Genomic DNA, 24,093 nt, shown 5'->3' on the forward strand with positions numbered 1-24,093 from the left:
TTGCTCTTTGTTTCTCAAACGTAAGAGATCAACGACCTTGTATGCTTTCGAAATCTTAGTTTGCGTAGTCATGATATTTTTTTAATATTAATCGTTTAAAAGGGATTAAAATAAACAAAAAAGTTGCAGAAACCACTTTTTTAGGGGATTGAAAAGTATGGTGTCATCCCACTCTTGAGGGACATTAATGATCACAAGTCCTGAAAATATTTTTAAGTCAAGCCACTAATGATAAACAAATGTATGATGAGTAATAGGTCGTCAAACCGTTTGTCAAATTTAAAGTACAGGAAAGACGAAGTGAGATAGGTAATAGGTATACACAGACATGCCCAAGTGCGTCCAACCAACATTTCGACTTGCCATTGTATCTGACTTTTATTTTGTATGGTACCATTGGTCTTACTTTATTCGCTCGACATGTATTTATGAACAAAATCACATATCCAATATGTGCACGAGGTTGATACAAATAGGGTCACCAAAAGAAACAAAACCTTGAGTCAGGAGAAAACATAACGTACGTTAAAAGTTGAGTTGAGCAACCTGGGTTTGGATTCAATCATAACACCAATCGAAAAATATTATAAATGTTTCAAATTTACTACCAGTAACGAATTTTAACATTTACTATAATTTTTATAAAAATTTACCTTTATAGTTTTGGATTTCAAACGAAAAAAACCCTACACAGCAAAGTTCAGGGTCACAAACTACTAACATAAGCCAATCAAATTGCTTCTTACATATATCAGATAGATACAAGTTGCAAAATGTGAGCGCGCTTCACATCAGCTTCAGATGAAAATCAGCTATCTACTACCCATGTACAAGACGATCATGCAGTCTCCACCTACCAATTTCATTAAAACAGCATTACTACTCAAATGTTTGCAGAGAGATAATATAATGTAACTGAAATATTCGCACTACCATTTTTCCTCGGGCTGAAATGTCTCAAATTTGTCAAAGGTCATAATAATTTTCAAATTCATAATCATAATCAGAAAAGTCACTCCCACCCGAGAATCCATAATAGTCATAATCATAATAATCATCACCAGACAAGAAATCTATGTCTGAGATTCCAGATGGGTAGTCTCCATCAAATGATCCATAATCAATATCAGATTGAAATGGATAGTCATCAGTTGGATCATATGGAAGCCGTAAATCTTTGATCTGTTCAGCACATCTCTTCCCTAAACCTCCTACCAAATTAACATTGAAACACTGTCGCAAGTCGAGGGATTCAAGATGAGGACAGCCATCAAGAATAGCAAGCAAGCCGTCATTAGTCAGTTTGTTTCCAAAAAGCTGGAGATGGCATAACTTGGGCATGGTTTCTGCAATAGCATATGCCTCCTCATCACACACAATGTGTGGACGTCTGTAACCTTCCCTGTTGAATTTCAATGATTTTAATTGAGGGCAACACCGGCCAATAGCTTCTAGAGAATACTTGGTTAAGTTGCTGATTGATATATCAAGTTCCTCCAACTGAGGAAGCTTTTTTGCAACTTCACGCAATCCCTCATCTGAAATATCATAGCAATATGCAAGACGCAGGCATCGTAGATGACTTGTACTGGGAAATGGCAAGGGGAGAAGTATTACATATAGATGCTACCAAAAGATATGGCATTGCATTGACAAACAAACCATATAGAAAATTTCCGTCAATTGGTTTCATGAAAGTATGCTAAGAACAACACTCTTTTTATATTTTCTCTATAATTGCGTAAAACTGCACACTAAGACGGAATTTGATTGACCTAGTTGCAATATTAGCAAGCCGTGTTTGTCCAATTTTCACAGTAATTTCAATGTAAGCAAAGCAACGCGTGGTTCGATTAATTATAAAGAAAATATTGTTAATTTGGTGTGGCAAGACGACATGCAAGTAACGGTGTTCCAATTAGGGCTAAACGCGATTAAAGCATTGAAAAAGAGGAACTGACTTGTCAGTGGCATAGTGGAGGAGATCGTCGGTGCCGAAATTCTCGATGCTGAGACGGAGCAAGTGGCCGGAGCTGAAGTCAATCGCGCGGCGGCACAGAGCCCCTAACTGCAAGTCCATGTCGCCCGAATTGCGGAGGTCGATGGTGCGCCACAGGCGAGGGTCCTTCGAGATGCTGCGCCATGTGGAGCACACGCTCTCGGCGCGCGTGAGGATTTCGATTGCGTCCAGCTTCTGGAAAATTGCGCACACCACGTCTTGCGGAAGATCCAGCCAGTTTCGTTCTTCTTCGCCGCAACCCTCCACCGCCTTCAACGACAACGACGACGACGACGATTCCATCGGAGAATCGAGGTTTGGTTGGTGACGCTCTCCAATTTATTGATTTTCCTTTTCAGGTTTTCCCCTTTTCTTTCTTTAATGGGGGAATGCAATATGGGCCTCAGCCCACTTTCTTAATCATTGCAATATGGATTGGGCTAGCCCACTTGCAGGCTAACCATGAGTTGAGTGATTTGGGAAGGGACGCTTAATTAAGCAAAACAAACTTGAGGACTCTAAACCACTTTCCCTTCGTTCTACCATTTTTAGACTAGTTGTGTTTTGACCAACCAAATTGGACTACTTATATAAATTAAGAGTTAATCATCTATACACTGCTAGTGTAAAATTTTTTATACCGATAACTAATCAAAATTTTTAAATTATTTTATTTTATTTTTATTTTATTAAATAAACAACTGACATACACTATTAAAATATATGATTGATTGTCTGTGTAAAAAAAACTTTACACTGGCCGTATATATGTGATTAACTCATAAATTAATTATTAAAATGAAACTTTCTTGTCGGTCTATGCAAATTCACGTAACATCATCACAAATTACAAATGTCTTATTTCATTAACTAGCCAATACCTATTTTGGTAGCTCAATTTTGAGAGGTGATGTCAATTTTCATATCTCTCATACACTCCCTTCCAAAATTCACACATATATACATAAATTTACGAGGAGTGTATCAATGAATGCATTTATCATAATAGATGAAATAAATAAATAATAATCTATAAATTATAAATAAAAGTAATTAATAGTTAAAATTAAAATTTTATTATAAGTTTGTTATTATTATTATAATAATTTTTATGACTATTTTCATTATCTAATTTTACTATTATAATTATTATTGTGAAATAATGACGATAGTAATTATAGTGACAGTAACGATGATGATAAATCATCATCATTACTAATATTATTATTAATATGGAATCACCAACATTATTATCATTATTATTATCAAGGATGGAATTAGGTATATCTACACATAGACAACCATCCCTCTCCCACAAGGCCCCAAAAAAATATTTCTAATAACTTGAGCATTCCTGCATAAAAAAATACTATTGTTACCCCCCCTAATATATTTAATATTTGGCTAAAAAAAAATTAAAATGCTCATCTGCATAATTATAAGGCCACTCGTTACCGGTAAGTTTATATTTTTAATCACAACTTCTACTATTTTAATTAAATCAAATACATTTTATCTTAACTAATATATTTTATTTTATGTTAAGGTGTTTGAAGAAAAAATAATATATATATATATATATATATATATATATATATATATATATATATTCAAACTATTTTATTATAAAATAAATGTTTTATTAATTGTATTTTGTCCGCCATCAAAAGTAATTATATACTTACTTTCGCAAGACTAAATTTTATGAAGAAAAAAGTATTTTTAGTTCATATACTTATGGTCAAATGTAGTCAATGTCCATATACTTTTATATAATTTGTTCTTAAACTTAAAAAAAAAAGCATATGGATTTACTTCATCTTTTCTAATATTTCATTAAATATACATGTTTTTTTAAAGTTTGAGCACCAAATTCATATATATAAAAGTATAAAAAATATTAACTATAGTTGATTGAAAGTACAAAGTTCAAGAGTTTTTTTTAGACAAATTTTTCCATAAACATACTTTTAAGAAGAAAAAATATGAAGGAAAAAATAAATATATTTTTTCATAAGCTAAAATTAGATTATATATACGTTAATTTGTAGAAATTTTTTCATATAACTTCTCCAAAAAAATTATAAATAAACTTATGCATAAACTTTATTTCATTTTTTCTTTCTATAATTACTTCCAAATAAATTTATCTAAATATAGATTCTAAAAGCACTTTTTCTTTCCGAATTCTAAATACTCATTAATATTGATAAAAATTCATCATATTATTTTTAAATTATGAAAAATTAAATTTACATTATTTTTAAAGTTTGAAGACAAAGTTTGTCAATTTTACATTTTCCAAAAGTATAAAGATTTAAAACTTTTTTTTAAATTTTAATTAAATAATTGTTAACAATATAAATTGGTCTTTCTTGATGTTGTTTATTATGTTATAAATTTTTTCCTTCCTTCAGGATTATTTTCTAATTATATCCCTAATTGTCGCTATCATATGAGTGGTAACAATAATTGTGATGGCATCCAGTGGCGGAACTTGGATTAAAAGTTTGGAGGTGCCAAATTATTATTTTATATATAAAATTATAAATTAATTTTTTATTAAATAAAAAAATAGAATTTTTCTTTTTTTTACTCAATTTTTTAATTTTATTATAATTAATAATATAATAATATATAAATATAATATTAATATATATATATATATATATATATATAGAGGAGGGTTCAAACGACACCGGTGTAACTTTTACTAAGTGTTACACCGCTCAATAACTTTATATTAAATGTGAATTTTGTAAATCCAACCGTTAGATGGAAAGTTCATATCTCTTAGATCATATATGTCAAATTTTGTTAAAATTGAACAACAACTTGAAAGTAATCAAAGTGTTCATATTTTAGTATATTTTGAAATGTATATATTACGTCAATTTTGTTTTATGAGAATGAAGTATCAAATCATCTTAGATTAATATAAATTTTGATATATATGATCTAAGAGATATGAACTTTCAATCTAACGGTTGGATTTACAAAATTCACATTTAATATAAAGTTATTAAGCGGTGTAACACTTAGTAAAAGTTATACCGGTGTCGTTTGAACCCTCCTCATATATATATATATGTGTGTGTGAGGAATGCTAATATACTCTTACTTATTTTTTAGTTGGAGTATGTTAGCAACCTACACCAAAATTTTAGGACAAAAAACCACTCATTTATTTTAATTTGGTTAATTTATATAAAGGATATTATAATAATTTAATTTAATTTTAAATAAAAATAAAATATTTTTTCTTTCTTATTAACTTCATTCTCTAAGTTGTTTCTATTTTTTATTAAATTCCTTCTCCAACCCACTTCTTTTTCTTATTAAATTTTTTCTCTAACTTATTTATCTCTCTCCTATTAAATTCTTTCGTTCTTTCATATTATATTTTTTCTCTAATTTATTTATATTTCTCTTATTAAATTCCTTTTTTAACTCATTTCTCTCTCATCTCTCATGATGTCTCCCCTCTCTGAACAAATAAAAAAATATAAATGACTTAGAGAATAAATTTAATAAGAGAGAGAAAATATTTTATTTTTATTTAACATTAAATTAAATTATTATAATATCCTTTGTACAAATTAACCAAATCAAAATAAATGAGTGATTTTTTTTCCTAAAATTTTAGTGTAGATTACTAACATACTTCAACTAAAAAATAGGAAGGAGTATATATAGGGAAAATTTATTATGAGTGATGAGAGGGTTAAAATATAACCCTTAGATTAATTTCCTCTCACTTGATTAAACCCTAAATTATATATATATATATATATATATGAAAATTTGGAAAAGTTTGGGGGAGCTGTGGCTCCCCCCTGTCATAGAAAAGGTCCGCCACTGATGGCATCAATAGCAATATGTAATGATAATACTGAAAATCATGAAAATGATAATAGTAATAATCTAAAAAATATATTTATAATTAAATTTTAATTTCAACTATTAATTATTTTTATTTATAATAAAAAGGTATTTAACCTTTCATCACTTATAATAAGATAATCTAGTTAGATAAATAAATAAATATAACCTTTTACATTGTTTTGCATTTATCCTTTAATCTTACAAAATAGTTTCAATTTAATCAATTAGTTTATAAATTTTGAACCACTCCGATCGACAGGAAGTTAGAATAATATATATACAAGATTGTGTTTTAGTTTGATCGTTGTTAGTGTAATTTCCAATTATAGAATAAATGAGTTTATAAACTTTAAACTTTTAATTTTCCGACTTAAATTTACCGAGCATACCCAAATTCTGAATAGCATTTTATCAACCGGTTGAGCGGTTAAGCATAAAATACCGTTGACCGCTAAATAAGTATTAGTATATGTTAACAATATTGATGTGTTATGTTAGTATTACTGTATTGTTAAATTAATTTACATGAATTATGCAGACAAAGTAGGAGAAATTATCGTTTTGCATGATTACATAATATTTCACTGAAAATCTATCTTAGGAAGTGAATTTACTCGGATTTGTGTTTGCGGCCTGAGAGAAAGACAAAACCAATGAAAAAGTCAAACTCTAAGCAATAATTGCGCATCAACCATGAACCAGCCCATCTCCCATTTGATCTAACATCATAATATACTATATTAGAAACGAAGAAAGAAAATCACAAACTTTTTCCAAAGAGATCAGAAAGAGGAGAAGGAGAAGATAGTCTGGAAAAGTAATCTCTCTTTCTTGGATCTCTCACCACATATTACATTGAAAAACAAAAAAAAAACATTTATTCATCTCTTACCCTCCATTCTTCCATTACACAGTGCTGTTTAGCACATCTTTTACCATATTTGTTATTTCCCTGTTGCTGGCTATAGCATGGATCGCATCCGAGCATATTCATCTCCGCATTTTCTTTCTTCTTCAACAAGTAATTTCAACGGACAGCCAGAAGAAGAATGCGGTTTGGAAGGTAAATTTCATGTTATACACACTTCAGATCCTTCCAATTTTTGTGATATCATAAAGGATTGTTGACATGTTCCATCATCTTAGAATGACAGAACGTTCAATTGATTAATCATTCCACAACATTAAGTTAGGCATATCATATGGTGGTGACCCTTATGCAATATTTCATATTTTTGGTATAGGACTTGCCACGAATGTGAAGCTATTACTGAAGCTAATTCAAGATCATAATGGGTCTAGCCCAAAAGAAAATGATGAGCGCAAGTATCATAGGGTGAATGGAATGATGTTAATCCTAGATGAGGCTAGATCGAGGGTTCAAAAGATTCAATCTTCTACCATGAGAAAAGCTGAACTTAGGCGGTGTAACACTGATCTTAGGCCAAACCTTCCAACTCCCAAGGACAAAAGGCCTCCTGATGCGCCTATGGATGAGAAAGAGAGGCTAAAGAGAGAGCTTAATGCAAGCTTGGTGGCACGGCAGAGCCTTCAAGCATTGTGTTCAAGTTTGGGAAAAGAGAAGCAAATTATGGCTGCTGAGCTTGCAAGAAAGGCTCAGGAGTTGACAGAAATGGAGGATTTCATTGGTGATCTAAAGGCACAGAATGACATGTTGATGGAGAAGTTGCATGAGTGCAGCTCCGAACAGAAGGAGAAGAAGAGTAATACTAATGGAGTGGAGATGGAATGTAACATAGTTCTACGAGAGCGTAACAAGGCGCTTTCGGAGCAACTCCAGAAGTCACTTGATGGTTATCGGTCTATGAAGAGAAAACTCAGAGACGTTCTAGAGGAAAACAGGCAAATTCGTGACACCATGGAGCAAATGGAGGAGGAACTTCAAGCTGGCATTCACAGGATAAGTAGCTTCAAGGAAGGAAAAAGGTCAAGTAAACTAGGAAACGACATCAAAGAGGGAATCTCAGCTTTGGAGCATATGCTTCATTCTCTTATGATGAAAATCTCTAAACATACACAGAAGAGAACTTGATGTGATATGCCCAACGCTCAGCAATCTGTGATTGGTAGAGGCAAAGAAGAGAATGGGCATTGTATCAACACATCATCCATTTACAGCATGCTCTTCTTCATTTCATGCCAACCTCGTCTATTCTCATATCTAGAAAGCATGCTCTTAGACCATTAGCAGAAAGGGAGCCATTAACCAAATCAGTTGACTGTAAAATATGTGTAATACGAGAGTGAGTAGAAAGGGTCGAAGAAGATAATGGTGACATTGCACATGTTTTTGAACTTTGGTTCAGATGTACACTGACCAAAGAGTTGTATAAACTAGATTCCTTATAAGCTTGTCCTAAATTCAATTTTCCTTCAGTTCAATACATTATTCACATCAGAAAACAACATAAGAATGTGATCTCTGTCTAGTCTAGTAATAAACAATTACGTAGACTTGCACGGAAAAATCAAGGGAAGTATATCACCATATATATCAGTTTGATAGATGTTATACTCGTGTATTTACATAATAGTTTTTCCTGGAACTATACTTGTGAATGCTTATTTTCGACTTCAAACATAACCAATTGGGCCATGCTCCATGCTCAATCGCTCACTTTATAGATCTGTTAATGGTTAACGTTTGGAAATATATATTGGATTTGCATCTTTCTAACCATAACACATAACACATGCTACTTGACGAAACTTTAGTCAATCCTTATTTGGAAATAGCAAGGTACGGAAATAGGGAATGACGAAGCTCTCAATTAAGACTTCACAGTTCACACTAAAGAAAACTGTCTAATAAGAAAGGAAATTATAGTTACATCACGAGTTGAAAGACGGGACTATAAATTGATGAAAATGAATCTAATTATAAGATAAAGTTGTTCAAGAAAGTTACTAACCTACTCATTTTAATTATATTGAGAAAATAGTTCCACATTCACCTTTCACCTCACAGGTCACAATAAAAAGTGATACTAAACCATTACCCATGGCACCAATTCTTGGATGTTACAGACTATTCGCATGACATTGTCTGTAAAAAAGGCATAGTTGCAAAGAGATTGGGATTTTATCATTTGCGTTTTGCCGTTAAAAAAATAGATCGAGATTTTATCATTGATAAATGATGGTTTGAAAGTTCAAACACAATTCTCACACTAGAGGGGAAATACATGAAACATGATTCAAAGTATATATTATGACTACAAAAAATTTTGTTGCATAATATTGCCAATATTATTTTACCATGATAAGTAAAGATGCAGAGGAAACTCAGTTTGAGATCATACTCATTAATGACCTCAATAATCACATTTCATTGACCAAGGCATTGCAGTTTGCAGGCTGCAATTGAATTCAGAATCCATGTATTACTTGCTACCTTTGAACCTGTAGAACTTGCTAGAACCTCTGCAACGTGGCGCCTTTGGCTGCAAATTGTATCCTCTTTCGAAGGCTTACATTTATCAGGAATCTCGAGGCTGTAAATTATGACGGTTTGGTATGGATGCATATCTGGTAACATTGACTCTTGGTCACCAGACACTGGTTTTCTGTGCAAAATTATCCCTCCAGCAGCAACCACAAGTTCTTGCAGATACCCCTTGTATGAAGGTATAAAATCTCCCATAAAGTAAAACTTGTAGCCATCAAAAAGCTTTGGATGCTGCATAAGAAATTGTAGTCACAAATCCATTAGCTTACAATCAAGCATTTAGTGAAATAGACAGCAATTACTCCAGCTTAACTCAACTGAAATGCACTAATAACCTGTTTCTGTAACCATTGTAAAGTTTTAGAAGTACATTCAGAAATAAAAAGATACAAAGAACATCCTTCAACACCTAACGGCAATCCAATCATGCTATAAATCATCCAATGCATAACTAATTGTCATTAAATGATATTGGCAATTCTAAGACAAACGTAAGTGTATAAGGAATTTAAGGACAAACTGGAAAGGTAGAAAATGGAAGAATGAAAATTGACACGCTTTCGTTCCTCCAATTCTCGCCGCTTATTTTCTCTACTGCCAAACAGAGGCATAGTATACTATAACAGCTGCTAGCATCTAAATTCTTGTCCCTAAAGTAACCGTTGCTATTTAAAAACATAAACGGATAGATATGCACGGAAGAAATGGAGGAAAAGAGAAATGGAGAGGATCTTAACTCCTTATATTATGCTTTGCAGATATTTAGGTGTATGCTTCTTATACTTTTTGTGTGAATGATTTCTCTTACCTGTACTTAGCTGGAGCAGTTACAGAAAAAAAAAAAATCTTCGCAGCACAATGGCAGCCAGAAGGACATTACCGTTATGTTTTGTTTTGTCGTCATCAACAACAACAACAATAATAATAATAATAATAACAACAACGACTACGCGACAATAATGAAAAATCCAACCTTGTTCAATACTCTTAGTCGTCCAAGACGAGGACCATCCCTAATTCCATGGATGTCAGCATTAATTTCATACCACTCTTCATCAACGGGATCCTTTTCCTTCAAGCAAGCTTTGATCCCTGCTTAGAAAAAAACCAACCAACCCCAGAAGTAAAATAATTACCAGACAAGAAAAGGGAAGAAATTCTGACATTTAATTTAATCTTATGTAAGGACTTGGTATTAGAAAATAAAAAGGATTGAACTTACATTCAATATTGAGAATCCACTTTCCCTCCAAGATACCCAACAATACCTTGAGGGTCCTTTTGCATGCCCCATTTTCATCCGTGGAAGCTATAACATGGGTAACACTTGAGTCCCAATCTTTTAAGACTGTAACCTTGGATACTCTTTCAAATTCAGAAACAACTTTCTACAATTTCAACCATAAAAGGAAAGCAATAAATCAGAGTTCTTTAATGAGAAATATGATAATAAGATATTTAGAAACTAAATGGAATTATTTTACCCTCTCCTGTACGGATAGAGCAGAACAACATAGTACAATTTTCTTGTATGATCTATGAGCAGTCCGACTTTGGCTTGTAGTGTCATGTTCAGGACCATGGTTTTTTCCCTCTCTAGCTGTGCATTTCTTGCTCCTTTTTTGGGATCCAGAACCTTCACAGGGCAACATGGAGGAAGAATGCAGAGGGCATAACATGACGAAATTTTGCTGAAACAGTAAATTAGCAGAATCTAATTAAAGATTTTTATCAGAAAATAGCATTAAATTTCAAATGGGGTTCGATTTTTATCACATACCGTATCCCATCGACATTGAGAAGTCCATTTGGCACAAGGAACATGAAAGCTCCGGCGACAACTTTTCTCAAAACAACCAAGTGCAGCCCCTTTAAGTCCACAGAAACTACATTTAATTCTTCGACTTCTACAAATTTCAGCTTCAAGATTTATTGCATCATCACCATCAAAGTATACATCGGGGGCCCTGATGCATATTTAAAACACATTATTTACAATCTTGAATTCAAACTAGTGCCAATTACCAAATCAAAACCAACCTAACTAAAATCCATGTTGGCAAAATAAAGCTATATATTATCAACCATGCAACAAATCTTTACCATTCTGTGCAGTTCCTGTGACAATGAGTTACTTTAGACCCCTCTTCATAATCTGCAGTTACAGGCTTGCCATCAAGGTAATGCACCAAAGGGCCAGAAACCTGTATTTTAGTTTACATACTGTAAGTTCCAGACCGATTATAGTGATTACAACACAAGAAAATAAGCAAGATTACCTCTGATTCTTCTGATGAGTGACAGAAAACACATTGATACTTTTTTACATGACTCCCACATTTCTTTAAAAATGTTTCATCCATCAAAGAACAATGCTTTTCTTTTGATGTATTATTCAAATTCCTAACTTCCGGACCTTGATGAATACTTTCATTAGGTAGAATTTCTACACCGTTTTTAGTCTTGGAGATACAATCAGAGGAAAGTTTTGGCTTTTTAGTAGTTCTGAATTCTTTACTGCAGGACATAGATTTTCTGGAAAACTTCTTTTTGCTTTGCTTTCTATTAGATGAGGTCTTCCCATTATGATCTGTCTGCAGACTAAAAATGGATGAAGCAGAACCAGCAAACTCATTGGTTTGGTCAATATTTTGTTTTCCAGACCTCTTCATATGGCCTTTTAGAGCAATCTCCTGAGGACATTGCTTCTCATTTTCTTGTTTACATAGTGAAGTATTTGAATTCTTAGCGATCTTCATGTCACTATTGCCTAAACCTCCTAATGTGCTGGGAACCGTACAAGCAGTTATAGGTGTTGGAATGGAACTGGTACTGAAACAAACCCTCTTGGCCATTCTAGTAACCTTCCCCAAATAAGAAGATTTGTGATTAGAGTTCAATGCTTGTTCATGAGAGACTTCTATTGATATATTTGAATCAACATGCATTCTGTCAATTGAATTCTTTGGTTCCCCAATCTGGTCTTGCCTAATTTTTTCCCTAGCCTTTCTGCCTCTTTTTGTAGACCTTTTCTTTCCATTTAGATCATCCATACTTCTAATGTGAGGAGGAGACATACTCGGTGGTAATGCATCAACCAATCTGTTTCCTTCTTTGAGATTCTCAAGTTTTATGTTGTCAGAATCAGCACTTGCCTGATTTGCATCCAGCTCCATTGTGGCAGCCACCAATTCCTCTTGATTTTCATCATCCTCATAAGTATCTTTGACCTGCTAACATACAACTTATTAAAACTTTAATAAGTAGGTAATACATACAATTCCAAATTATGTGTTAATATCCAGTCGCTTCGATTCTCACTACCTGCATTTTGGAGGGACTTGAAAACAATTCAGGAGAGCAAGGCCTCTGTGTCCATTCAAACATATCACTATCAAATAAATTAACAGCACTTTTATTTAGCACCTCATCCTACACGACAATGGCAAGAAACAGTGTTAGCAATGTAATTTAATATTAATATCACCTGTATTAGTCAGCTTGAGCAATGCAACCTGTTTTAATGTCTAACTAGCCAGAGTATAACTTAAAAAATAAGCAAATCAATGAGGCTTGCTTTTCCCAATAATCAAGTAGTCATTCAAGCAAAAACAAGTTATATAAAAACATGTTAAAATATAGGAAAGCTAAATGTCAACTGATTTCCCTTCAGACATATAAAATGCACAACTACCAAAACACAAATCAGCAATTCCATTATTTTTTATAATCTACTTGTCAGTTAATCCAGTACTTACCGACGGGGGATTTTCATCATCAGAGTCCTTGAGATCACTGAATGAGGGAGGGTTTGGTGTTAAGCCGTCAATAACTTGATCCTCATCAGTTGGTTGACTCAACTTTTCACCATCTTTTTCCTCTCTCAACCAAAAGAATGGTGAAAGAACAGGATCACATTTTTCACTTTGGAGAGGCCTTTCATCTTCCATAACTGACACCTTTTCAGTTCCCTCTTTGTTAATGTCACCAACAGAGTCTCCAACCTTCACATTCTTTAACGGAGTTTCTGAAAGAATATTTTGCGGCACCTGCACCCTTTTCTTTGCAGGAAAAGAAGGTTTTGCAAAGTCATAACCAGAGCCTGAACCTTCCGTGCTGGTCTGAACTGTCTTCGACTTCTTTCTCTTAACGGTTTTCTTCCCCCGTGCATGACTTTTATGAGTCTCACCAGCTTCCACGTTGTCAGAGTTGTCAGCACCACCTTCACATTGCTTTTCTTCATCTGCAATATAATTTTAACCATAACTAAAAAAAAAAAGGTGCAGTCCATTCACAAAGGCAGGTCCCTCAAATCTAAGCAATGCATAAACTCACAACGCTAGACACACAAATATAATTAATCAAAAAGCAGTATGTGGCATAGCAACATATATATGAAGATAAAAGGCACAATCCCACACCTGATAATTTAGTAACAGGTGCATTCTGGGTGACAAATATATTAATTCCCGAAGCAGCTTCCATGTTTTTATATATGCTGACCAAGTTGTCCATGTGAGGCGCAGGACGAACCTCTACCAAAAACATATAACGTGTTCTTTAGCCAAAATTACTAAATGGACCCTATCAACGCTTTCCAGTTTCCACCGAATGAATTGCATTATTAAGAAAAATGTGTCGCAGACAGAAAAAATTGAGTTCAACAATTAACACGAAATCCATTTTAATATGTAATTTAAAATTAAAAGAAAATAAAAGAAATCGGCGATGTGAATGCAAAATTAGGGTTATATAAGAAAGAAAGAAGACGGAACGTACCTCGGCGCGTGAAAGGAATTTTACAGACGGGACACGCAGAGGCTGATTTCATGGACTTGAATATACAGGAGCTGAATGAGAAATAAAATTAGGTTTAATTAGCGATGATATGGAAAGAGGAATCGTGAATCGTAAAGCACGTGGAGAGTGCGCTTACTTGCAGAAAAGATGGTTGCAGGTAAGCGAAACCGCGGAATCGAGCAAACTCCAACTGTGTGAACAAAGCCAAGTGAATAAAAACGGAAACAGAGAGAGGAAAGAAACGATTGATGGAATACAAGTTGGTACCAGATCGGACATTTCAGTTCTCTTCCCATTCGCTCCAAATCCCCCATTGCGATATCTCACCACCAACAACAACACAAACACAACACACCTTTTAACTTTTATTTTGAATTTAAAAGCCGCGCGCTTCTCACGCGCCAATTCTAATTCTTTTTATTTTACTAGTTTCTAGTTTAATTACTTACTTTTGCAAGTATTTTATTTTCAGAAAGAATAAAAAATCAACTCATAAGTCATAAATACGTTATGCGATTAATTTTCATATTGACGGTATAATGATTTTCAGATTTTCACACTAAATTTTGAAATTATTTAAAGTCTATAATTTTATTATTTTATTATATATAACAATCTCTTATTGAAATATAATATAAAAAAATTATATATATTTTTATTTTAATTTAATTCATATTTACTATATTTTTTAATATGAAAATTTTTATCCCTGTACGTGCTATGTTTTTAATTTAAATTTACAAGAATTTTTTTTCTTATATAGTAAAAAGGTTTGATGATTGTTTATTGTTGTTATAAGAACTTATTGATTACCCTATCATATTTTTGTATTTTAAAGGACAAAAGTCAAAAAGCATTAAAGTAATGTAAAAGAAAATATATTTTATGTATTTATTAAAAGAAAAATAGTAAATCTTTTTATTTCTTAATATTAATGCTATCTTTGCAGAAAACAGTTTTCTTCAGTGACTGAAGTGCAGTTGCAAACAAGCTGATTTTTTGGTAATTGCTTGCTTACTTTAACAAAATATTCATCATTAGTGCTGTTTGCAACACTTCATTACAATTTTCACATTCACTGGCAAAGGTGCTAAAGTTGAATCGGTGTATTTACATTTTTCCCTGAACAAATATTCAATTTAAGGCTGCTCTATCTTGCAATTATCATGGCTCACCGAGCAGTGAAACAATAATAGAAAACCCAGCCGAATAAAGCACAAAAGCTTGAGGGTATATGATGTACAAAAGAGGAATATTACATATATAATAAAAATTATATAATAACTTATATAACATTATTTTTATATCTATTTTTCTCCGCCACTTTATATCTATTTCACTTCATCACTTTATTTATTATAAAGAGATAGAAAAAAAAAAAAAAAAAAGTAATGTTATACAATTTTTATTATACATGTAATATTACTGATGTACAAATATGCCAAACTAGACAAGTTTTAGCACGGCCAACAGAAAAAATATATCGTTATTTATACTTTGGCACAAATGTCAGGGTATTTGGTCAAAACGGGACATTCTATATGGAATTTGAAACAAACTTCCATAATCTTAGGCATGTTCACTAACTTATCCATGTGTCAGATGCTTGAATTGGTTGACACTTGCAGCAGAAAGCATTATTGAGAATGATTGCAACATATATAGTTATGTCTCACGGCCTCTATTTCAAAGAACCACATTGTAATTCAAAATCAATGCAGAACTTTACTATCCAGATGCCATTATCAAATCCTGATGATTGCCATGTTACCAGTAATCTTTACAGGAACATGAACCACCTCTAAAATGGTGAAACCGACTACGGTCCCGGATAACAATCTCTCTATCATAAATCTTTGATATGAGTTTGATGGCCATATGACAGTCTGCACAAACTCTTAAATTCTTCATAACCCTGATTGGGGTCCCTGGTGCTGTATTTAAAAGCATAAAAGCAACTGCAACTTTCTCACTATGATAAGACAAAGCTTGTTCCTTCTCCTCTTCCTCTATGTCTGCAAGCACATTTGCAGTATGAGGCACATAACCTTCTAGCTTCAACAATTCTGAGATCTTCTCCAGTAGTGCATACACATCCTGACTTTGCGGATGAGACCTATCGCCCATAGTAAATTCATAAACACGGTTGCCCAACTCAACTAGACTATAGCCAGGGGTTTTCTTAACACCATCCTTCAGCATTGACCTCCTTACTACTTGTACATCTGACCAACGACGTTCAGAGGCATAAAGATTTGAAAGAAGCACATAATCCCCACTATGTTTAGGCTCTAACTTCAATAGGTGGGATCTTGCTATCTCTCCCAAACCCAAATGTCCATGTATTGTACATGCCCCTAACAAGGTCCTCCAAATAACAGCATTTGGCTGCACTGGCATATTCTGAATATACTCATACGCTTGTTTCACTAAACCAGCCCTACTCAATAGATCCACCATGCAACCATAGTGTTCTATCCTAGGCATGATACCATATTCCTCTTTCATTCTTCTAAAGTAACCAAACCCTTCATCCAACATCCCACAGTGGCTACAAGCATACAAAACCCCAACAAAAGTGATCTCACTGGGCACCAGTCCTTGTCCCTCCATCTCCTTGAAAAGCTCAAGCGCTTCCTCTCCAAACCCATTAACAGCCAAACCAACGATCAACGACGTCCAAGAAACCGCGTTCCTTTCACTCATCTCACCGAACACCTGCTGAGCCTCCCTGATGGCTCCACACTTTGCATAAAGATCTAACAATGAATTAGTAACATGAGAATTCTCTCTCAACCCAAGCTTCAACAAGTACACATGCACCCTCCGTCCTAACTCTAGAGCACCAAGCTCAGCACAAGCAGACAACAAGCTAACCACGGTGAACCCATCAGGCTCCACACCCATCTCTCTAAAGAGAGTCAAAGCTTCATTGGGCCTTCCATTAAGAGCAAACCCATTAATCAGAGTGTTCCAAGCCACGAGATCTCTGTCCTCCATTAACTCAAACACCTTGTATGCGCTCTCCGTGTCGCCACAAGCAGCATATACATGAAGCAAGCTGTTCTGAACAAAAAGCAACGAGTGAAACCCGTTTCTGATGGTAACGGAATGTATTGCCTCCCCCTCTCTAACGTTCAGGGACTTGGAAACAGCCTTTAAAAGAAAAGGGTAGGTGTGAGTGTCGGGTTGAACACGAGAGAGTATCATTTGGCGATAGAAATGAATTGCAAGGTTGGGGCTTTGGCTTTGAGCGTAGCCTCTGATGATGGTGTTCCACGTGAAGATGTTGGGGTTGTGCAACGCGGTGAAGACGTTGTAAGCATAGGACATGGGTGCAGAGAGGGATACAACTGTGAAGATGAGGTATTTACCCATGTCAGGGTTGTTGAGTGGGACACCGTGCCTTAGGGAAAATGCATGGATTTGCCTTAGTTTGTATTGGGAAGAGCCACAAGATTGCAATAGAGCAATGCATTTGGTGACAAGGTAGGGTAGTGGGGATGACTCTCTCTCTACCAATGAACAAAGGTTTGAGTATTTCATTTGCCTCGCCAATGCCAATGCCAAACTAACATTTATGTTTATCAAGACTTGGATTCATTATGTTATTCTTATGTTCATCCATCATCATCACCAACACCTGATAACTTTATTCAATGTCAGCGACATTTGTATAAATTGTGCGATAAATGTAAAATATCTATTTTAAATAACTTAGAATGTCCTTTGTCATTAGTGTATTCTATTATTTTACGGGTAGTTGTTATGTTTGTATGTGTTGTATTTAATTTTTGTTTGGTTGAAATTGTTTTTTTTCTTCAAGAATTTTAACATAACTTCTAAAGAACTAAAAGCAATTTCAAAGATGAATCATGTATTTTTATTTTTTTTTAAAACGAAAATGGTATATGTCAATTGACACATGAGACTCGAAATATTTAACCGATAATGTTATGGGATTGAATCTTATTGCAATATATGTTTTTCAAATTTATATAAAAACCAATTACATTCATAGAAAATATATAACTAAATATCAAATATTACTAGCTTAACATTTGAGTTCTTTAATTAAAATTAGAATTCAATCTCTGATTTAGGTATAAAAATTCTGATTAAAAGTATTATTTTATAGAGTTCTTTAATTAAAATTAGAATTCAATCTCTGATTTAGGTATAAAAATTATGATTAAAAGTATTATTTTATCTTTATAAGTGTAAATTCGGTGTGAAACTGATAAAATAAATAAAATAAAAATCTACTTAAAAAAACCAATAAGTAAAATAAAAGCGGAGAGAGTTTTACTTAAACCACATAAAAAAAACCTAAAGAAAAACAAAATAAAAAGAATTATCAAGAAAGAATATTAGTATTTAAAAAAAAAGGTATAATTGACCTTCCTCGTTTTATAAGACACAGTGACACAATACACTTGTAGACATTAAATATTCAACAATAAATAAATATTATTATATTTTAATTAAGGTAAGTGTTAGCCAGCGTAATTAAAACACAACAAAAGAATTATTGAAAATAATTATTATTATTATATACTAACATATTATTCAATAAAAAAAATTATAAATTCCTTAACGCCCTAAAGAGACGACTGGAAATTAGGTTATAAAGAAGAGAGGAGAACAATACTTTGATTTTAAATTGTGTTATTTAATACTATATTTGATTTTAATTATAAACAACATAATAAATTATCACAAACAAGCAAAATAAGTAAATTAATTATTTTTAATTATTCTACCATAAATTCGATTTTTTTGTAAACATATTACATGTTTTAAGAGATTGTTAATTTGTAATATTTAATTTCAGTACTTTTTTATACCTTTAATACCGGTACTTACAATTCGATTAATATAGAATAAATGAATGCATAAAAAAATAGAATTAACAATAAATTTAAAATATAAAAGAAATTTATTTACAAGTAATTCAAAATATTGTTGATTGTTATTTATAATTAGGATCAAGGAAAAAATTAATTTGTTTCTTATGATTAGGATCAGAAATAATACTTATAAAAATAAATGAAGAATAATACATTAACTTCATGCTAATATATCAATTTATTTTAATTTTAAAATTAAAATATATTTATCAAAAGTGATTTATTATTTTTTACATTTTTGAACCACTAGAATCATTGTAGTAAAAGAAACTTGGAGTAGACTCGTAGTCCTGTATTCTAAATTTGGTGACACGATTGTAATTCATACATATGAAAAAAAATTGTCATTTCCTCAACTCTCCCCTAAAACCTACTCGCTTTCAAGCATAACCTAAAAAGTGATTAGAATTAATGGTAAAGGGTGATAAGTTATAACACGTGATTTGAACTTGAAAACGCAAGGTACCAGCGCACTGTACCACAATGGAAAGCCCCCCCACGCATTAAATAATGTTCAAAAGGCACCTTATTAATAAATGTAAACAGTTAAAAATAATCAATGATAAATTGTACAAGATCATAAATTCAAACGTGAAAGAAACGACTAATAAATTCACCATCAAATAATAAATATGGATATATTATTAACATTTCCGATTTCTATTTCAATTGCCATTTGAAGAAGTATTTTGGAGAAAAACTTAGCTACTAGTGGGATAGCAAGACTTATTAACAGAGTTCCGAAACAAGAAGCAAGAACGTATAGACAAAGAGAAGACATTGGAGTAAAAAAAGATTAAACTCAATCGAATAATTCCCACGTGGTTGAGGATGGTGGATGATCAAATGTCTCCCACTTGGTTGTAACAACAACAGGCTTTATACTAGCATTAGTTACCTTAAGTTGATCCAGTTTTTCAACACATTTTTGCACTCTCTTTCCCTGAAAAAAGTAATCATCAGATTACGCATATAACCAATTATTCCCTATCAGGACAAAATCTACATTATGCTCCTATTCAACTTCTTTTGTATGGTCGATAAAAGACTGTAGACTTTATATCCAGCAATATTTTCCATGCATAATAAAGCTACTCTAAATAAACAAAGAATTTTTCCTTTATTTTTGGGTTATTTATTTTCTTTCATTAATTTCTAATGCACGTTAAGTCCTCTTCAATTTTATTATAGGATTAAAGAAACAATAAATTTATTTAAAGATGATGTTGACCCATACCAAAATATTTAGAAGCATTATCAATCAATAGCTACAGATTTACCTTCCAAATTAATGAAACCAGTCAAATCCCAAAATAAGTACTACTTGACAGCGAACTGGAGTTCTTTCGAAAAATACCTGCAAATTTTTCTGTGCAGAAGCATCGCCTTCTGCAGAAATGCTTTCCAATTTGATTGCTTGTCTCATAAGCATCTCAATTAGTGTTGTGATTTGAACTTCTGGTACTTTGACTCCGTTGGAAATAGACTTTTCAATGGCAGAGACCTATTGAAAAGAAAATGGGTCGTATGTTATGAACGGACAATATTTCGGGTAACGTTGCATAATACTTATATAAGTGATCACTCCAAACTCAATTGCTTATTTATTTTATATCAAGCATTAAGTTTCAGAAATGGATTCATCCTATTATGGTTTCATTTAGTCCAAGCATGAAGCATGATACGGAAGAATATCAACCAGCGCTTATTCAGAACAATCACGTAAACATTAATTGGTCAAGTTAATTCAGACAAAGGTTGGATGTTTAAAATGTTGATCATGTTTTGAACCACTTGATTCATTCGTGTCTAGTAATGGCAATGAGCAGGTTTTAAGTAGGGTCTATAATACCCATTTTTATGTGTTCTAATTTAAAGTAATATTCGTTCTCAAACCTGTACTTACAACAGTAGCAATTTTAATATTCATGTTCCTTATCCTGTGGTATCTAGATATTCATTAACAATTTTTTTACTCGCATTTTAATTAAACAAACTACAAAGTGTTATTTTATATTTAAATATAAAATACAACTAACAAATTGTTTAACTGAGCTCAAGTCTAATGTAATATAATAATTTAATTACAAAATGTAAGTAAATCCGGTGTTTATAGCAAATAAAATAATTTAAATCAAACTAACAAATTTATATAAAAAAATAACTTATATAATCTGTATATACATCCGATGCTTGCACTCTCCAAAATATATTTTCAAAAAATAATATAAAATAATATATTAGTACTAATTAGTTATATATTGTAATTTGCAAAATTGAAATTACATAAATAGTATTTTTATTATATAACGATTTGAATAATGTCTATTATATACAATGATTATATAATCTTTATACCGAGGTTTAATAGTGAAGCTTCTTAAATGTTACGATCATGTTGAGAATTAGATAGTTTGACTTTGGGTAGGGTTTCTTTATCCGTCATGAGGCAGTGGTGCGTAAATAATGACAATTAACTATAAAAGTACATTATTTTCAATTTATAAAATATTTAGAAACCAAAAATCATCTTTATGTAATATTAATTGACTTAGTGTGCAAACAGTAACATTGAGATTAAATCAATGATAATTTGCTTCAAAATTTACACGAAATCATTAACTTTAATCAGCTTGCCAACTGCCAAACACACACTTACTCCGTGCAAACGATGTATACGCAAAATTTCTAAACGCATATATTCACTTGTACAAATATTAACTAGACATGTTTGGCTCGACTGAAAAGAAATGCATAATTAGTTAATTACAAGAGCCCCACGGCTCCTACCCAATTATCACTGGGATTAAATTGAAATCTGAGACGCTCCATGATGACATAATTTGATGTGATATACCCGACAAATTCTAATATAAGTAAACTTGGTCCACTGCACTAAGCTAAGAGGTTACTAAAGCGGTTTGTATGTTTGTGCTTTTCCCAATATGGAGTACTAAAATACAGAACACACACTGTCTGGCACTGACCCACGTCATTCCAGCTGTGTGACAAAGACAAAGTATCACTGGTCATGACAATAAGTAAAACACTGTCATGCACAGATGCGCTCTTTGACCAATCATCAAAGAATTGCTCCTAATTCAAATTCATTAGGTATTTAGGAGCTTCTAATTACAATTCCTATTATAATTATCACTAGTAAATATTGTTTAAATTATCTAATTCATATAATGAGTGTATATGAGATTTGTTCCTTGAAAAGGTTGCATTGCATACCTGGTCTGCAAGCTGATCAAGTTGGACTGCGACGTTGTTGATTGCGCGATGTGCGGTTTGGATCTTAGCGTTGATACGCATCTGGATGAAGCGTCGTTCAATGCTGGAAGGGTCTTGGATTAGCACAACTTTTGATCTGTCTTTCACTCCGCACACGTCCAAGTACTCTCCATTCTCACGCTCTTTGCCTCTGTACACCAGCCTCTGCTCATCCACCTGTAAACCCGTTTCACCACTCAGAATCTTCTTCACTTCCCCTGTCATGTCATTTTCACACTTACACCCTCAGAATTTTCATCTCAATTCCACTACAGCGGGGCTAATTAGTCATATAACTATTTCAATAATCACCGAATCACACCCAATCACCACACCTTCCTTCCTTCCACTATCATTATCAACATCACTCGTCTCGTTTGCAAAATGAGTTTCATACTTATGCATCATTAGCGTACAAATTATTGCACTCACAACTAGTTAAAAACCACTTAAATATAATTCTTAAAATAATAATTTAAAAACTCAATAATATTAATATAGATATCAATTTTTTTTTTCTACAGAATATATATTTCTTTCGCCGGAAGATAATTTTACACAAAACGGATAAAATTTCTGAGCATTTCTAACATATATTTAAATATTAGAGTCGACTCAGTGTCAAAGAGTCTGGAATAGCTACATAATAACTCAGATTCAATCGGAAAAAAAAAAAAAAAAAAACCTAAAACTTAAATTCAAGATTACGCCGAAATAACTGTTTAATTCATGCACTCTTAGATATGAATTTATTATTACAATACATTGTATTCTGCATTTTAATTAAATTGTTATAAAAAAAAAAAAAAAAAAACTCCGACGGTTCATGCCATGCTACGTAGGGACGTAGCAACAGCAATGATGATTTATAGTGCTGCACTGAAAACACCTACCTAACTCAGTTTTACCAACATTACTCAACATAATAATAGTGATTTTCTGAGTAGCGAAACAGAGCGTAGGAAAATTAATTAACAACGAACGGTATAACAGTTTAGATCCAGAATTTGTGTTACCGAAGGTGGCCATTGAACCGACGTGGATCTCGTAACGGAGAGCGCCGTACGCGATTCGGAGGCGCAAATTGCGTGTCACAGCCTCCGTTTTGGCGGTCCTCTTCTGCACCAACATTCCTCCGGGCCTCATCTCCCACTCCGTCTCTTCTTCTCTCGCCGTCGACGACGAGGACGAAGAATTCTCCGTCGCGCTCGGTTTCTTCTTCATCATTTTGAACTGAGTTTTCCCGGCAAAAAAAAACGGAGAAAATGAGGGAAAAGAAAATATCTAACTCATGAGGAGAAGGAGTGAGGAAAAAAAAACGGTTTAGTCTCTGCCGACACAAATAGGGTGTAATGTTTGCGGGTGTGGGGGTTTTATACGGTACGAAAGGAAGGGATGAGGAGTGGAAATAAAATTATGGTGCTCATGCGGGTTAGAACGCGAGAACCTTGGACCAATCAGAGGCGTGCCACGTGTCCGGGTCAGTAAGCTTGTGTGTAGTGACAGCTAAGATTGCCGACAGTTGAAGGAACCGTGTCAATGAGCGTATTGAGGTCAAATCGGACAGGTGGACGGTTCCCGTTGGACTAGGGTTTTTGAGTTCTTATCATTGCGGTTTCAGCCATCTCTCATGGTTGGTTTATGTTGAATGATTTCGTTTTATGTGGTGGTTTGTGTTTCATTAGTTTCGTTTTCATGAGTAGGCAGGGAAAAAGGCCAAAAGTGACATTACCTTAAAAGTAGTCATTTTGCAT

General features: G+C 33.1%; 5 protein-coding genes across 6 annotated transcripts; 1 reads left to right on the forward strand and 4 right to left on the reverse strand.

The window, feature by feature from the left end:
- Positions 1-557: 557 nt before the first annotated feature.
- LOC109816414 (F-box protein SKIP19) lies at positions 558-2,368 on the reverse strand. Of its 2 annotated transcripts, XM_020381427.3 has the most exons (3): positions 1,962-2,368; positions 934-1,588; positions 558-853 (listed from the first exon to the last, which is right to left on the reverse strand). In XM_020381427.3, the coding sequence occupies exons 1-2, from the start codon at positions 2,300-2,302 to the stop codon at positions 967-969; spliced, it is 963 nt and encodes a 320-aa protein (XP_020237016.1). In that variant the 5' UTR covers positions 2,303-2,368; the 3' UTR covers positions 558-853; positions 934-966. The 2 variants fall into 2 exon arrangements, with proteins under 2 accessions (XP_020237016.1, XP_029130848.1); XM_029275015.2 differs by having other exon boundaries at positions 558-1,588.
- A 4,263-nt stretch (positions 2,369-6,631) lies between these two features.
- LOC109816422 (myosin heavy chain-like protein) lies at positions 6,632-8,397 on the forward strand. The gene is made up of 2 exons (XM_020381436.3): positions 6,632-6,947; positions 7,129-8,397. The coding sequence occupies exons 1-2, from the start codon at positions 6,854-6,856 to the stop codon at positions 7,935-7,937; spliced, it is 903 nt and encodes a 300-aa protein (XP_020237025.1). The 5' UTR covers positions 6,632-6,853; the 3' UTR covers positions 7,938-8,397.
- Positions 8,398-9,007: 610 nt separating this feature from the next.
- Positions 9,008-14,546, reverse strand: BRCA1 (breast cancer susceptibility1). Its single transcript, XM_020381410.3, has 13 exons — positions 14,421-14,546; positions 14,290-14,343; positions 14,133-14,203; positions 13,775-13,888; positions 13,112-13,596; positions 12,678-12,785; positions 11,633-12,583; positions 11,457-11,557; positions 11,134-11,320; positions 10,838-11,044; positions 10,576-10,741; positions 10,327-10,445; positions 9,008-9,584 (listed from the first exon to the last, which is right to left on the reverse strand). The coding sequence occupies exons 1-13, from the start codon at positions 14,465-14,467 to the stop codon at positions 9,234-9,236; spliced, it is 2,961 nt and encodes a 986-aa protein (XP_020236999.1). The 5' UTR covers positions 14,468-14,546; the 3' UTR covers positions 9,008-9,233.
- A 985-nt stretch (positions 14,547-15,531) lies between these two features.
- Positions 15,532-18,156, reverse strand: LOC109816419 (Tetratricopeptide repeat (TPR)-like superfamily protein). The gene has a single exon (XM_020381431.3). The coding sequence runs from the start codon at positions 17,697-17,699 to the stop codon at positions 15,921-15,923; it is 1,779 nt and encodes a 592-aa protein (XP_020237020.1). The 5' UTR covers positions 17,700-18,156; the 3' UTR covers positions 15,532-15,920.
- Positions 18,157-19,675: 1,519 nt separating this feature from the next.
- Positions 19,676-23,697, reverse strand: LOC109816429 (BAG family molecular chaperone regulator 2). Its single transcript, XM_020381443.2, has 4 exons — positions 23,356-23,697; positions 22,301-22,557; positions 20,421-20,567; positions 19,676-20,006 (listed from the first exon to the last, which is right to left on the reverse strand). Exons 1-4 carry the CDS (start codon positions 23,564-23,566, stop codon positions 19,866-19,868), a joined length of 756 nt encoding a protein of 251 aa, XP_020237032.1. The 5' UTR covers positions 23,567-23,697; the 3' UTR covers positions 19,676-19,865.
- Positions 23,698-24,093: the final 396 nt, after the last annotated feature.

The sequence above is a fragment of the Cajanus cajan genome, chromosome 1, assembly GCF_000230855.2.
Source record: "Cajanus cajan strain Asha chromosome 1, NIPB_CcT2T_4, whole genome shotgun sequence".
Lineage (NCBI taxonomy): Eukaryota > Viridiplantae > Streptophyta > Magnoliopsida > Fabales > Fabaceae > Cajanus > Cajanus cajan.